Source organism: Pristis pectinata, chromosome 11 (assembly GCF_009764475.1).
Source record: "Pristis pectinata isolate sPriPec2 chromosome 11, sPriPec2.1.pri, whole genome shotgun sequence".
NCBI classification, from domain to species: Eukaryota; Metazoa; Chordata; class Chondrichthyes; order Rhinopristiformes; family Pristidae; genus Pristis; species Pristis pectinata.
Window position 1 is genome coordinate 43080076 of NC_067415.1, and position 16659 is coordinate 43096734.

At 37.6% G+C, this 16659-nt stretch overlaps 1 protein-coding gene across 3 annotated transcripts in view; it reads right to left on the bottom strand.

Moving 5' to 3' along the window:
• Positions 1 to 360: 360 nt before the first annotated feature.
• The window catches only part of dlg2 (discs, large homolog 2 (Drosophila)), a 567102-nt gene continuing 550803 nt past the window's right edge, over positions 361 to 16659 (bottom strand). For all 3 annotated transcript variants that reach the window (XM_052026014.1, XM_052026016.1, XM_052026015.1), the window contains exons 25-27: positions 14345 to 14454; positions 4635 to 4726; positions 361 to 1917 (exon numbers count right to left, since the gene is read on the bottom strand). In XM_052026014.1, the coding sequence (XP_051881974.1) occupies positions 1811 to 1917; positions 4635 to 4726; positions 14345 to 14454 (309 nt within the window). In that variant the 3' untranslated portion in view covers positions 361 to 1810. The remainder of the gene's footprint in view (positions 1918 to 4634; positions 4727 to 14344; positions 14455 to 16659) is intronic.

The following is a 16659-nucleotide window of genomic DNA, read 5'->3' on the forward strand; positions in this document are numbered from 1 at the left end:
TTAGTGACAAGAGAAAAAGTATATCAGATAATTCTATAAATAAAAATAAACTACAGAAACAGTAAATATGTAGCATTGCTTTGGAGATTTCAGGGTAATTGGCTTCACATATATACTTGTGAAAAACTTGGTACTCCATGGGAGCTTAAAGTCAAGATCTGTGGTACCCAAATGCTGTAAGTTTAACTCCTGAGAACTCTAACATTATGGGCAAATAATTAATAAATATTCTGCAAGTAGCTGGTCAAAATGAATTGAAAGCTTCACTGATGGGTCAGTTTGTTTATTCCATACCCATTTGCCCTCCCTAACCCACCACCCTGCCCCCCCCCCCCCCCCACACCCCAAAAATATTTTCCTGGTAACCATCCTGAGAATGCATGTTGGTAAATGCACAGAGAGTGCACACTAAAGGTCGAATAAAAGGAGATGGTAAAACAGATAAGAGTACTCAGAGTTTAAAATTCTCTGCTTATTGCACCTGTAATGGGAATGGAGTATTTTAAATTTATACTATAGGCTAAAACTGTATTTAACCATGATCAAACCAGTACAAGACAAGCATAATCATACAGTGCACTTTAAATACATCGGTCTGTACAGTACAATTCACTCAATAGTACAGAAAATGAAATTCTAGCTAAAATAAAGAAAATGGGTAAATTTTGAAGAATTGTAATAGCAGCTTCCAAGTATAAACAGCCATAAAGCACAGAACTAAATACAAAATAATAAATTGGATCAAATGAAAGTAATAAAACATAGCTATGGCTATGTAGGAAATCTCAATGACTTTTTTGATTGTACTTAGCCACAGTTATTACTATTTAAACAATAATGCAGAGCACACAAATTAACATTGACTGATTAGAGGATAAAATTTCAAGCTGCATGCTTATTACATAAGGGAAAGAAAATAAGTGAATTTTCACTGGCAACAGTTGGAGATGGCAGTGAATTTACTGTTATTCGCAAATCAGTTGATTTTCTGTTCATTTAGACTCCACTCCATAAAACTAATCACGTATTGCCTTCCTTCCTATATTTCTTTATAATTATACCTCCAGTCAATACTGGAGTTGTCATGAAATATAACCAATAGACCTTACAATTTACAGCAATATATATTCTTTACTATAAATTATTTCAATAACTACTGAATAAAAATATTAAAATGTATATTGTAATTTTTGAAGCTTACTTTGATTTTAACCAGATGCCAAATTAGACACATTCTAAAATGTGTTAAATATGAGCATACTTCTAATTTGGGTTTTATAGATGCAAATTCATCTTCATATAATGTTCAGTCACGGCAAAAAAGTGTTTTTATAAAATTATGTGATGAATTCTATCTGCATAGTTACAAAATCTGCAGCATAGCAATCATAAGTGCACACAGGCTCATGGATGTTGTAAAGCTGGGCACTTCTCTGTCAGAGAATAAAACTAAGTACAAGAGTCCCTGCTTTGCCTATTTAATTACAATAAGGGTGAAACCTTCTATGCAAGAATTTAATACACTTATGGCTTGGATATGCTAATGCTGTAGGATCATCCATGATATCTCAGAATCCCTTGCTATTTTGCCAAATCTCGAGTTGCCTGCTTTTTGCATGCTCTTTCCCCCATCCACACCGCTTTCACCTGTTAATGCAGTTTTGAACTGTGCAGAAACATCCTGCTGAGTTTCTAACTCAAAGGTACATTCATGATTATGTACATGGATTGAGATGAAAATGCAATTAAAATAAAATAAAATGTCAAAATCTGAACAGGTGTTCTCCTCAGCTTCACATCTGTGGCTGGTTCACAATTTCTCCTTGGAGGGAACCCAAATGAATGGGCCCGACTGTTCCTCAATAGCTAGCTTGCATTGGTCGTAAATTGCTTCCAAATTTTCTCCTTGTACTATTGCTGTGGATTTAAATAAAAGAAGAATTAATGTTTATTCTGTCATTTTGATAGTTTTCCTTAATTTTTGACTATGTATGTATATTTAAAGAATGGCTCATTCTTCAAATGTTAATGTTATCCTGCTGAGAAGCTAACAGCAGAAATAACATAAGAAAGGGAGATAGTCATCAGCTCCTTCAGAGCGAAACCTTATTCAATTAGACCATGGCTGATCGATAGCTCAACTACATTTGCCCACCATTGACTCTTGCCACTTGATATCCTTGCCCAAAAGAAATCTTTCATTCTTAATTTTTAATATTTAATTGATCTACAAGCCTTTTGGTGAAATAGAACTTTAGAATTCAAGCAAACCTAAATTTCAGAGTTTTAATCAAACCAAGTTAAATCAAAATTTTCTGGGAATCATTTATCTTAAAGTATCAATCTATTTGTCAAATTTTATTATGAAATAAAGAATTTGCATTTATAAATGCCTTTCAGGACTCTAGGAAATCCCAAATTACTGCAAAACTAAGGAACATTTGAAGTGTAGTCACAGCTGTAACACAAAAATGAGGTGCAAATATGTGCACAGCAAGATAACTGACCAGAAATTCTGTTTGTCATTTAACAGCAATGGAATGTCCAGGAAATTGAGACAATTCATATTTTACCTATGCTATGAAGCCTGTTACATCCACCTGAGGGGCAAAATAAGCCTTCCTTTTAAAAGATTGCACCATTGACACTGCGTAATTGTTAGCTTAATTTATTAATACTGCCTTTTAAATGTACTATATATTTACAATATTCTACTTTGGTGTTTATCCATATACTGTTTCCTTAGGATGTCTGGGCTGATAGAAATTTGCCTTACAGTTAGAATATTGCACACTGTAAATCCCTTTCAGATTCTTCCAAAATGAATGGCAGTAATACAGGAAAAACAATTGGCAATCAATCACACATTGTAAAAGGGATAACTTTCTTTTAGAAAGACAAGGTTTTTTTCATAACTATATGGTGAAGAATATACTTGAAATATACAGAGGACAAAGTAATGGCACAGTACCTAGTCCATATGCTGAATTTTATTTAAGATAACAGTTCAAATTAGCTTTCCATCATTAAATGTTTTAGCAATGGCAACATTGACATAATTTCCAGATTAAAATTAAGACAAAAGTAAGGACTGCAATTAATTGGATACAAAGTTGGATAAAACAAAATACTTGTATGATAAATTCTATTTGCTTTTCTATTGTTTGTATAAATATATTTTGTTAACTTTATTATTGCCAAGAAAAATGCACATTTACAATATACAATTACATTCAGTTGGTCCAAGCAACTCAGGAATCATTACCATAAAAATCTATGACATAGATCATCTCTTCCATAAAAAGCAGCAAAGCCAATGATAAAACAACTATCAAAAACCGCAGGTGCTGGAAATCTGAAATAAAAGGAGACAACATTGAATATTCTCAGCATCATCTATGGAGAGAGAAATAGAGGTGAATGTAAAGATCAAATGTAAAGGGATAGTACACTGTTAACGGAAAGGCCCTTAACAGTGTTGATGTACAGAGGGATCATGGGGTCCAAGTCCATAGCTCCCTGAAAGAACAGGTGGATAGGGTGGTAAAGAAAGCGTATGGCATGCTTGCCTTTATTAGTCAAGGCATTGAGTTCAAGAGTCGGGAAGTTATGTTGCAATTTTATAAAAGTCTGGTTAGGCCACATCTGGAATATTGCATTCAGTTCTGGTCATCCCATTATAGGAAGGATGTGGAGGCTTTGGAGAAGGTGCAGAAGAGGTTTACCAGGATGCTGCCTGGATTCGAGGGCATGTGCTATAAGGAGAGGTAGGTCAAACTTGGGTTGTTTTCTCTGGAGCAGCGGAGGCTGAGGGGAGGCCCACTGATAGAAGTTGATAAGATTATGAGAGGCATAGATAGACAGCTGGTATCTTTTTCCCAGGGTCAAAATGTCTAATACTAGACGGCATCCATTTAAGGTGAGAACAGGTAAGTTCAGAAGAGATGTGTGAGGCAAGTTTTTTGTTTACAGAGAGTGGAGGGTGCCTGGAATGCGCTGCTTGGGGTGGTAGTGGAGGCACATACAATGGAGGCATTTAAGAGGTTCTTAGATAGGCACATGGATGTTGAATGGAGGGATATGGACATTGTGTATGCAGGACAGATTAGTTTAGTTAGACATTTAATTACTGGTTTAATTAGTTTGGTACAACATCATTGTCTGAAGGGCCTGTACCTGTGCTGTACTGTTCAATGTTCATGTTTCGGGTCCATGACTGAAAAACTGATAAAACAACGTGCTCTAACTGAAGAGAGGGGAAGGGGTGGAGAAAAAAGGAATGTCTACAATTATGGTGGAGAGCAAGATTGTCCAGGTGACAAAAACCTAAGAGAGGGTGATGAATGCTTTTTACAACCCAAAACATACATTCCCTGTGTTCTCTCCATCCATGTTCTTTTTAATTTAAAACTCACTGGTTTTCTTAGTTTTCTAGTTCTGATGAAAGGTTACCAACCAGAAATGTTAACTCTGTTTCTCTCTCCATAGATGCTGCCCAAGATGCTCAGTATTTCAATCATTTTCTGTCTTTACTTCTTTAAAAAAAACTGCATATCATACACAGAGAAAATAGATTTGTGACAGTTCTGAACAGGCTCTGTGCAACCAGGTAATATTTTAGTTTAGATACATACCTGTAAAATGTTCTCCAAATTCCTGTTCTAGTTTTAAAGCTCTTTCGAATGTCTTTTTGCCTTGCTCTTCTGTCAGGCGTTTATTCATTTCCCTATTTTTTAAAAAAAGTATGCATCACATTTTGTACAATATTTACTAGGTAGCCTTTGTCACGAATTGGATACTGTAGAAAAGGTTATAAGAAATCAAAGTAAAAATGAAGGAGATGTCATTAACCCGTTAACTGTGTGAAAAGGCCAAGGATGTATGGCAGGGTTTGATGACAATTTCATAGTGGTAATCAGTGTGTTCCTAAATACCACATGTGAGACAGTATAGTACAAAATATGTTCTAGATTTTGTAAAATGATATTATCATTGAAAATATGATGCAGAAGGAAACCATGCAGCTCATTACATCTGTGCCAGCTATTTATATTGGGATTAATACATGAGAGCTTGTTAGTATTTTAGGAATAGACAACTGCCTAATGTTTCTTTTTGTATAATGGGATACTATCTTAATTAAAGTCAAGATAAGAATAGAGTTCTGCAAGACCTCAGAGAAAAAAAGAAACATTCTATCATTGTCAGGAAAAATGAAAGCATAAATTCAAATCAAGAGAGACATTTTGTTTTCACCAGATGGTAATATGTAGCAGCAATTGTCTCTGTTTCAGCTCTCAAAATTGGGCTCTGATTAATTTAAGTTCCAGTTAATTAAATAATGCGAGTAATTTGGGGTGTGGATATTCTAGAGTATTTACATTATTTGTTGGATGCTGACCTTCCTGTGCAGTAGGATTTCCAAGCAATTCGTCATCAATTTTGAGATGGGATTTAAGATCACTGTTACAGAATCCGCCTTATGTTATGATGGGGACTTCTTTTCAGAATCAGAACTGATTCTCCTCAACTGTTGATTTTCTATATAAAAGAAAGGACATCCACATAATCTGGGACTATTCTGTAATCTTCATTCCTCCAATCATTTCGCATGTCAAGGCCAATGGGCAAGGAAATCTGTGAGCAATTGTCTCATGCAAACTACTATTGGGCACTGTGTACCTAAGAACATGGTTCTGACATTTGGTTCTTTGGAAGTCAATGGAAGTGTATTTCAGAAACAGAGTACAAAGAGCAGTCATTATAGTCTTGTAATTTAGTACAAGGAACAAAATACTAGTCTCTACACCTGAAAGTCTTTTTGTTCAATTGCCTCCCACCTTCTCTCTCAGCATTTTCTCTTTTGTTCTTAGCTTTAATATCATTTTTTTCCTAGTTGCCTTATTTTCTTATTTAGCTTTAAAAAAAACAAAAACCATGTCAAAAAGGTGAACTACTCTGGAAAGTGTCTGGTTGAATATCCAGAGTGATGTGAAATGATTCAGAAATGGTTTCTGCCATGTTTCACTCCTGATAAAGTTGACTTTCAATCAAATAATGGCAGAAAAATAGTGCACATATTCAAACTTCTACAATATTGATCACTGAAGACACCTAACTATTTTTGAGAAACCAAAGTATTGGATTCTTAAAACAATCTTTCAGTATAAATCAAATGTATAGTCTGCTGGTTTGACCACAGCTACAATATTGTACCCAGTTTTGGTTCCCCCACCTCTTAGCCTTTCCCCACCTGGCTGTCACCCACATGGTGGAGGCTATTTTGCCTTTAAAAAGATCCAGAACAACCCTGGAAAATATATTCTTCCATAAAGAACCTCAGAATAGCTCAACCCTTTGACTTATATAGGGCAGCATAAACATGGAACGTAACCTGCCAGAGAGCTATAAAATATTTAGTATCCCTGCTAACTGATTATTCCAGTTAAATGAGGAAGGAGTGAGGGGAAAGGGGTGGGACAATAAAAATCGAGTGACAATGATTTGTCTTATCATTGTGGTGTGAGGCAGGCTTGTTAGACCAACTGGACATTTCCTGTCTGTTTGTACATTTTGTACAAATTTATTTTCAAATTTATCAGAAAAGGCAAATTTGTCCCAGCATCTCATATAAAAGACAGGACAACAACACCCACAATCCTCTGGCCCTGCCCCACTACTCACTTTACACCACATTCATACTATATAAAGGAATCATCAATTACCTTTAGACATGGGAGAATGAACAGAGAGCCTGAAAAAAGATGGAAAGCAAAAGGGCTCTCAACAGGAGGTGTTCAGGAAGCAATGCTCTTATCTGAACCTCAGTGAGGAACAGTGTGTGAGAAGTCTATACTCCAGTAAAGACAGCTTCATGAACTCTAACCCCTGCTCACTTTCAACTTAATTTTGAAGCAGAGGAAGGACCTCTTTGCCCAGTGTAATTTTGGCCAGGTTGGAACAGGAGATTTTTGTAACATTTTGTAGTTTGCCATCTGCTGTTGTATAAAGGTTCTTCTGTGTTGATCTGTATGCAAAGAGAACTGACTAGATTTCATTCTCTCTTGCCAGACAGCATAAGGTAGAGTGATTACACAGCTTTGCAAATACTACAAGTATCCACATGATGCAGTGTACTATCAATTACATGCATAATGCTCTGGGAGCCTTGAATTTAAACTCCAAAATGTATTGCAACCCAAAGAGAAACCCTCTATCGTGTAAGTCAATAAAAATGAAGTGAAAATGAAAAGGCAGTTATCATAAAGCCTTCATTCTATGGTAGCTCATAGTGACAAGTGCTTTTAATCCACTATTAAAACCAAATGGTAACTCTAGGGCAACACAAGGTATCCATGGATAATGTATCCAATGACAAAACTATTGAGCAATCTTTGCACATCTGAGATGCATGCATACAATGTAAACCATTCTGCAACTTGAGATGTGACAGAACAGCCAACTGGCAAGGTGAACCAAAGCTTCCATCCTTGAGCTACAGCAAAGGAGTTCTGAAGCACTCAGAAAAGCAAGTTCAAGCTTCATGCTGCTCTGTGCTGTACATCTTTGCCATGTTGAAGGAACAGTCTTCACTTGCAGCTGTATGAAGAACAGCTGAGGAGCAAGAGTAAAAAGATGAAGATGAATGGAGGATGCCACCAATGATAACCTGTTTCAGCTTGAGCTGTCCAGGAACAACTCATCAGACTGAGACACCAGTAAATACACCCCCATCTTCTAATTTATCAACAGTCCTACACGTCACCTTACCACAGTTTCTGACCGGGGTGGCACCACTTAACTACAAAACAAAAACAAAAGCCAAGATAAAATAAACATTCCAATTAAGTTTAGAAAGCAAAACATTCCCTATTCCATAGAAATGTCAAAGTAATCCTGTGCTTTCATTTTCTCTGACTGTCTCATGCAAACATTTGCAATTATATGACTGATAGGCAGTGCAATCTAATGCTAAGGCGTGGTTCACTGTGGCCAGCTTAGAAAGCCTTGATGCATGAGCTCAAGCAGGTCTGGGTTATAAGACCACTTTCCTGCACTAACTGCATATTCATTGATTTCCTTAATATCCAAAACGAAGATTGATAGATTTTTGGATATACTCAGTGACTGGGTCTCTGCAGCTGTCTTGGGTTGAAAACTCCAAAGAGTAACTCCATATTGGGTGAAGAAATTCCTTCTCAGCTCTGTTCTATGTGGCTGACCCCTTATTTTGAGACTGTGATCCCTGATTCTGGACACCCCAACCAGAGGACACATTATATCTACCACTATCCTAATAAGCCCTATAAGAATCTTAATAGTTCAATGAGGTCTTCTCTTTGTCTTCTAACTTAATAATATACAGGCTCAGTCTGCTTAATTACTTCTCTTTGGACAATCCTATAACTTTCAGGAATCAATCTGGTGAACCTTTGTTCCTTAGGCAAGTAGCGAAGGTCTGTACACAGTGCTCCAGGTGTCATCTTACCTGAGCTCTATGTAATTGCAGTAAAATGTCTTTACTCTTGAACTCACATCTTCTTACAATAAAGGACAATATATGCATTGCCTTACTAATTACTTGCCATACCTGCATGTTAACTTCCAGTGATTTGTGTATAACACCTACACATGTCCTTTGAACACTAACACTTTTCAATCTCTAACTGTTTAAAAATACTTCCTATGTGTTTTTCTGCCAAAATAGATAACTTCACATTTTAGCACATTATATTCCATCTGCCATGTCTTCGCCTTGTTGTTTAAATCCTATTGAAGCCTTTCTGCATCCTCCTCACAATTCATATCACCACCCAGCTTTGTATCATTAGCAAACTTGATCAGCAAGTTTGTCTCCGTATCAAAACGATTGATATTGACTGTGAAAAATTTAGGTCCCAGCACTGATCCCTGCAACACCCTATTAGATAGTACCTCCCAAGCTGAAAATGATAATTTATTCTTTCTACTTGTTTTCTGAATGTTAACCAAGCCTCAATTCACAACCTTCTTGTGTGGCACCTTTTCAAAGGCTTTCTGAAAGTTCAAATTCACAACATTTAGTGGTTCCCCTTTATCCATTCTGCTAGATGTAAGCTTAAAAAACATTATCAGGCACCTCTTGCCCTATCTGTGAAAGTGCATGCGGTTCCCACACTGGCCTTATCAGTCATGTCAGAACCCACAAACCAAGTCATCCTCAATCCCAAGGGACTACTTAAGAAGTAAATTGCATTATTTCAATGTATGAGGTTTAACAGATAAGGCAGATAGAGTTCATCCTCATGAGTGTGGATTGGCTCTGAGGACTGCAATGTTATAGCCATAACAGAAACATGACTGAGAGAAGGGCAGGACTGGCACTCAATATTCCAGGATACAGATGCTACAGGTGTGACAGAGGTACAGGTAAGCGAGGAGGGGGTGTTGCCTTTTTGATAAGGGAGGATGTAGCAACAGTACTTAGAGATGACAGTCTTGAGCGATCATCTAGTGAGGCCATATGGGTAGAACTTAGAAACAAGAAGGGGAGGGTCACTCTAGTGGGACTGTATTATAGACCCCCCCAATAGTCAGTGGGAACTTTGAGGAGCAGGTGTGTAAAGAAATTGCTCATGGTTGTAAGAATAATAGGGTTGTATTAGTGGGAGATATTAATTTCCCTGGTATTGACTGGACCACACAGAATGTTAAAGGCCCGGGTAGGGTGGAATTTGTGAACTGTGTCCAGGAAAGTTTCCTGAGTCAATATATTGAGGGCCCTGCTCAGGAAGATGCAATACTGGACCTTCTCTTGGGGAATGGGGCAGGGCAGGTAACTGAAGTGGCAGTCAGGGAGCACTTTGGCTCTAATGACAATAACTCTATTAGTTTTATATTCATAGTGATGAAAAAGGATAGGACAGGTCCACAGGTTAGGGTCCTAAATTGAATCAGGGCTAATTTTGGGGAAATTAGGCAGGATCTAGCAAAGGATGATTGGGTGAGCCTATTTGAAAGGAAAGGAAGGAATGGCAAGTGGGAGGCTTTGAAGAGTGTGATATCAAGAGTCTAGGAACAGCATGTTCCTGTTAGGGTGAAGAGTAAACCTGGCAAGTTCAGGGAACCTTGGCTGATGAGAGATATTGAGGCTCTGGTCAAGAAAAAGAAGGAAGCATATATTGGGTTTAGGAGGTCCAGGACAATTGAATCCTTTGATGACTATAAAAAGATTATTAATACACTTCAGAGGGAAATCAGGAGGGCAAAGAGAGGGTATGAGATGGATCTGGCAAGTAAGGTTGAGGAAAATCCCAGAAGGTTGTATAGCTATATCAAGAGTAAAAGTGTAGCTCGGGAGAGAGTAGGTCCCCATAGAGATCAGCAGGGCCGCCTATGTCTCGAGCTGCAGGAGATGGGTGGGATTTTTAATGAATATTTCTCCTTGGTCTTTACTGAGGAGAAAATCATGGTTGCTCAAGAGCTAAGAGAAACAAGTGGTGATATTTTAGAAGATATTCGTATTACCAGGGAGGAGGTATTTGCAGCCTTACAACGCATTAAGGTGGATAAATCCCCAGAGCATGACCAAGTGCATCCTCAGACTTTGTGGGAGGCTAGAGAAGAAACTGCAGAGGCCCTTGCAGAGACATTTTGCTTTATCATTAGCTGCTGGTGAAGTTCCCGAAGACTGGAATGTGGCTAATGTTGTCCCATTGTTTAAGAAGGGTAGCAAGGACAAGCCAGGGAACTACAGGCTGGTCAGCCTGACGTCAGTAGTGGGGAAGTTACTGGAGGGAATTCTGAGGGACAGGATATATCAGCGTTTGGATAGACAGAGTCTGATTCAGAGGAGTCAGCATGGCTTTGTGCATGGAAAGTTGTGCTTGACGAATCTTTTGGAGCTTTTTTTTTTGAAGAGGTAACCAAAAAGGTAGATGAGGGTAGGGCAGTGGATATTGTCTATTTGGACTTCAGCAAGGCATTCGACAAGGTCCTGCATGGTAAGTTGATCTGGAAGGTTAGGTCCCACAGAATCCAGGGAGAGCTCATTAGGTGGATTCAAAATTGGCTCAGAGGTAAGAAGCAGAGGGTAGTGGCTAAAGGTTATTTCTCAGAATGGAGGACGGTGACTAATGATGTGCCACAGGGGTCTGTGTTGGGACCCTTGTTATTCTTTATTTATGTATTTGATTTGGATGTGAATGCACAAGGCTTGATCAGTAAGCTTGCGGATGACACAAAATTAGGTGTTGTTGTTGATAGTAAAGAAGGTTATCGTAGATTACAGGGGGATCTTGATCAGTTATGGAAGTGGGCCAAGGAGTGGCTAATGGATTTCAATACAGATATGTATGAGGTGATGCATTTTGGAAAGTCAAACCAATGTAGGGCACTAGGGAGTGTAATGGAACAGAGGGACTTAGGAGTACAAGTGCATAGTTCGTTGAAAGCTTCGTCATGGGTAGACAGGGTGGTGAAAAAGTAAGTTAGCACGTTGGCCTTCATCAGTCAGGGCACTGAGTATAGGAGTTGGGACATTATGTTGCAGTTGTATAAGTCATTGGTGAGGCCACACTTGGAGTACTGTGTAGAGTTTTGGTCACCCTGTTAAAGGAAAGATGTGGTTAAACTGGAAAGAGTGCAGAAAACATTTACGAGGATTGTGCCAGGACTAGAGGGCCTGAGTTATAGGGAGAGGTCTTTATTGCTTGGAATGTAGGAGAATGAGGGGTGACCTTATAGAAATATTTAAAATTATGAGAGAAATTATAAAATTATAAGGTGGATGGTAACAGTCTTTTCCCCAGGGTAGGGGAGTCCAAAACTAGAGGAATAGACTTGGGGTGAGAGAAGAAAGATTTAAAAGGGACCTGAGGGGCAACTTTTTCATGCAGAGGGTGGTGAGTATATGGAATGAGCTGCTTGAGACAGGTGCAATAATATCATTTAAGAAGTACTTGGATGGGTACATGCAGGGGTGGGGCCTAGGAAATTGAATGCAGGAAATTGTGGGTCGAACACAGGAAATTGGGGCTAGCTGGGTGTGCACCTGGTCAGCATGGACTCGATGGCTGAAGGGCCTGTATCCATGCTGTATTGCTCTATGACTCTAAGGAGAATAGATACTAGCATTTTCTATGCTACTGATATCAGGTTCAGGAGGAGTCAACAGATGTAAGCCAATCATGATCTTATGCAGTTGTGAGAAATTTTAAAAAGTGCTATGCCCCTGGAGTTCTAGCTATTTATATCCCATTGCCCCTTTCCAAAAAAAAACATGAGAAGGAAAATCAGTGCCCAATTATTGTCCCATTTAGAGTCATAATTATGCAAAGATTTAAAGATTAAAGGATAAATTTAGTAATGGGCAAATTTTAAATTGGCTGCTTTCAATGCTATACCAGGATTTTTGTATTCAATGTAGCAGGTATCCATTCACAATAGTGGTTATCTTCAAATAAAAATAGTGCCTTAAATATTAAATTAAGAAGAATATGCAGGTGTACAATACCTGTGCACACATTGGAAAAACTTCAAGCAAACTAAAGATGTGGGAACATGGTACTACATAAGCATAAAAACAGTAATCTGTAAAGCTTTAATTATAAAATAAATGATCCACGGTGTCCCTGAACATCACCACTACCACCAGAAACCTTTAAGCAAAGCAAAGACTTCAACTGTGATGCATTCTTGCATACTGACAGATTCTTGTTTGCATGCATCATTAGCAGCCTGAAGCTAGTTCCAATGGCACAAGGAGGTGCAAGCTGTTTCCAGGGTTTGTGTGGTCTGGGCTGAAAAGCCTTTATTAAAATAATGGGACAACATATAGCTGAGAGAATTTTTCAGTCATATTGTGTGATTTAAAAAAAATTCTTATTTGGAAATATGACATCTGAAACTAATTTTCTCTATTTAATTTTGAGCAGATGAAATAGCGTACTAATATGTTATTCAAAAGTACACTGCACCAATTCAAGACTTAACTGACATTAATTTTCAACAAGTGAGAGGATCACTTGCTTCAGGGCAGACCAGTGATAAGGAAAAACCTTGTTGTTTTTCAGATTACTAAAAGACCCATCGTTCATTCTGCTGCAGGGGACAAGCAACATCAGGCATATTTTACTTGTAGTCAGACGGTTGGGGCTGAAATGTGTTTATTCACGATCTGGTTCTGGGAGCTCCTACAATTTTGAAATTGCAAAGCATAGATCAAAATGGGGTTTTCATCATGGTAGGCCAGAAAAAAAACTCTATACATATTGCAGAAAACCATGAGATATTGTTTATCTTTCAATAAGTCATAGCAGAACATTCATAAGTGACCTAACTCAGAAGTCAGCCAGAGATATATTCACCTTTTCCTGTCCTCAATAACCTCACTCCCGTAATCATCAATCAACATATTACATACAGTTTGATAAAGAATTACATGTAGACCTTCAGCAAATAGATCCATCTTAGTCACCATCAGGGGGTTCCAGTCAGTGAGCAGTCATTAGACCCAATGCTAATATCAATAGTTAGTGTGGGACAGGCCCAGAACAACCAGAGGATTGACAAGGAAATCATTTTTAATTTGATGGCGTAGTAATTGTATGTATCAGTTACACATCAAGCAGCTGAGAGCAGGAAGATGCATTTTGCCAGGGCCGTGGCTACAGGGAGGGTGACCTAGGGATAGGAGAGGAAGAGGTGGAAGTCAGAGACCAAGAGGGGGTGAATGAAGTCTTGTTTGAGGGTTTCTCTTTCACTGGTTTTTCAATTCCTGGAAAGCTAGTCCAGCATTTTAAATCAGACTCATAATTGCACTATGGGAACATAATTTATACATCTAAGTAAGATTCCCATCAATTCAAATGCCAGAAAACCCGCCACTGTAAAACAACATGTGTCTAATGGGGTAGATGCATTTGATGATTTAACCCTACTTTCCCACTTCTGACATTGGTGGGCAGGTGATTACTATTAAGGTCCTTTGTACCCATTATAATTACCTAATGAGAGGAAACTGGCAGCAGGAATGGCATGTATGTATGAAGTTGTTACTATCTTAAGAGCCAAAGACATTTGAGTTTGATTGGTATCAATTTCTGGTATGGTGAGCGAATTCAACGGGGATCACACTGGGTTCTTGAATAGTACTACACAGTGTGAATAAATAGGTGGAAACAAACCTGTAGTTAGTTGAACACAGAAACTACCTGGTTACCCAATTAAGCAATGGGTAGCCAGGTAGTTTCTGGATATAGGGTCCCTTCCGAGAGATAGAAAAAGCAATGGAATAGCAATCAAATCTAGGATAACCTAATGTCTTGTCTTTAGCCACTCAAATTTCAATGAGAAAAGTACTTACAGTAATGAATCCACAGACGTGGGCTTGATGAAAATAGCAATGGGATAAAGTTGTGCAATTTGTAAACGTTTTATGGCATTTCCTGAAACATCAAGTATGCAATGCTTGCCCTAAGAGAAACAAGGAAACAGTTCATCATTCTTAGAACACAAAAATCTTCCATATTGACAAAGAAATGAAAATGAATCCTAAACTACTATGTAATACCTATTCTTCAAAGTAAGAACCACAAAAGATTAACCTGCACAATCATTTTCAGTTGTATATAAAATCATTCATGAAAAAGACTAGCATTTTTCACAATCCAAAGATGTATCAAAGTAATATATTTTGAAGTATAGATACTGTAGTTATGTAGGAAATGCTTCAGGGACTTTGTGCACAGCAAGCCCCCACAAACAGCAGCACGATGATGACCAGATAATCTGTTTCAGTAATATCAATCAAGTGATAAGTATCAGCCAGGACAACACAGAGAACTCTCCTGCTGTTCAAAATATTTCTTTGACATTTTACAACTACTTAACATAGCAACACAGCTTAACATCTTACGTAAATCATAACAACTTCAAATGCAAGAACACAAGGAGTAGGAGTAGGCTACCAGGACCCTCAAACCTGCCCCACCATTCAATATCATCCTGGCTGATCTATGCTGGCCTCAACTCCCCTTCTGTGCCAGTTCCCCATAACCCTCAATTCCTCATCTTTCAAACATTTATTTATTGAACAGTATAGCACTCTGGAGTGCCAACCTACGTTGCAGTCAAGTCTCTGGTGTGAGATATGAATCTTCTGACTCGGAGGCATGAGTACCTTTGATGGTGCTACAGTGGACACTTGAGCAGTTTGATGTCTAATTCAAAGGTCATTAATTGAATCTACCTCCACATAATTTTATTAAAAGAATGATTATTTATTGGCCTTGCTTCTGACCTTCCAAGCTAAAAATAAAATGTTGTATTTTACTGTAGAAATAGCAGTAAGTTTAGCAGCACTCACTGTAATTTAAGTGTAAATTCAATAGCAACCTTCAGCAACTGCATGTTTACAGTTAAATGTCATAATCCAGAAGTTGCACTGGAGTGGAAAAGCCATAATTTTAGTTGACACCAAAAGCATCACCACTATTTCTATAATAAGCTCCAGCCCATATTCCTAATAAACTCACCAGAAAAAAGTAGGGCTTGTCCATTCCAGAATAAATATATTTCTATGGCATGATCATCCTTAACAATTTCCAAACAAGCTCACAAGCTTAATGAAGTGAACTACTACAAGAGTGGGGTGTCATTTGTTCAGAGTTTAATTACTGTTGGAGATATAAAAACACTTAAAACTTTTTCTTTCTGCCTCCTTTACCACTCTTAGATTTTTCTTTCCATTTCATTACTGTTCCTGGATTAACGTTTCATTAAATATTATTATGCTTTGTGGTTCAGACTCATAAACAACTTTTCAACCTGATTGGTTGAGTGGATATATATACTTGCCCTGTGTACCCTGATTCCAGCTCCTACATATTGGGTTCTGCACCTAGAGCAAGTTCTAGTTAAGCAAACTTCCATTGAGATATTGTGTGGACTACGTGTAATGAATATCATTGAGCCATTGTTATAAAATATGGCTTAGTAATACTGTTGTTGACACATAGTGTATAAATAAAGTTTCCATCATGTCATCAATAACTGTAATTCTTGCGACTTTTACTTATCCTTTAAAAAAGAGACAACAGAAGTCATCTACCACCAATGCAATGAGAAGCTTCTGTCTATCATCATTCTCCTATCCTATGGCTGACAAATATAAAATAATTACATTAGTTTAGGAAAACATGACTTGCCAGTGAAAAATAGGGAATACAAATTTGAAGGTAGGAGAGTTCTCCGTCATTTTAAACCATAACAAAAATAGCTGAATCCTTAATATTTTAAATTATTGGAGGCAGCTTCCCTGTAAGTTTTCTGATTTAAAGTTTTATTTTAATTGGTGTTAAAAAATTAAATAATCAATCATTTTGAATACTTTAATATGGATATTTGATATTGATACCTTTTTGCTTCAAAATTAAGAGCGTGACAACTGAAGGAAATGCAATTAATAAAAAAATAATTCTGTAATTTAGTTTGCCAAATTTGTAAATCAAAAGTTTTAAATATGTATTTTTGGCCTTGATTGGATCGATAAAATGTTTTTGAACAATTTGAAGGAAAATTGTCTAAGGCTGACAGATTATTTTATTAGATTGATCTCTTCTTAACATTGTCTGGATAAAATTATGGAATCAGCAATCAAATGTCCAAACTGCTTTAGAT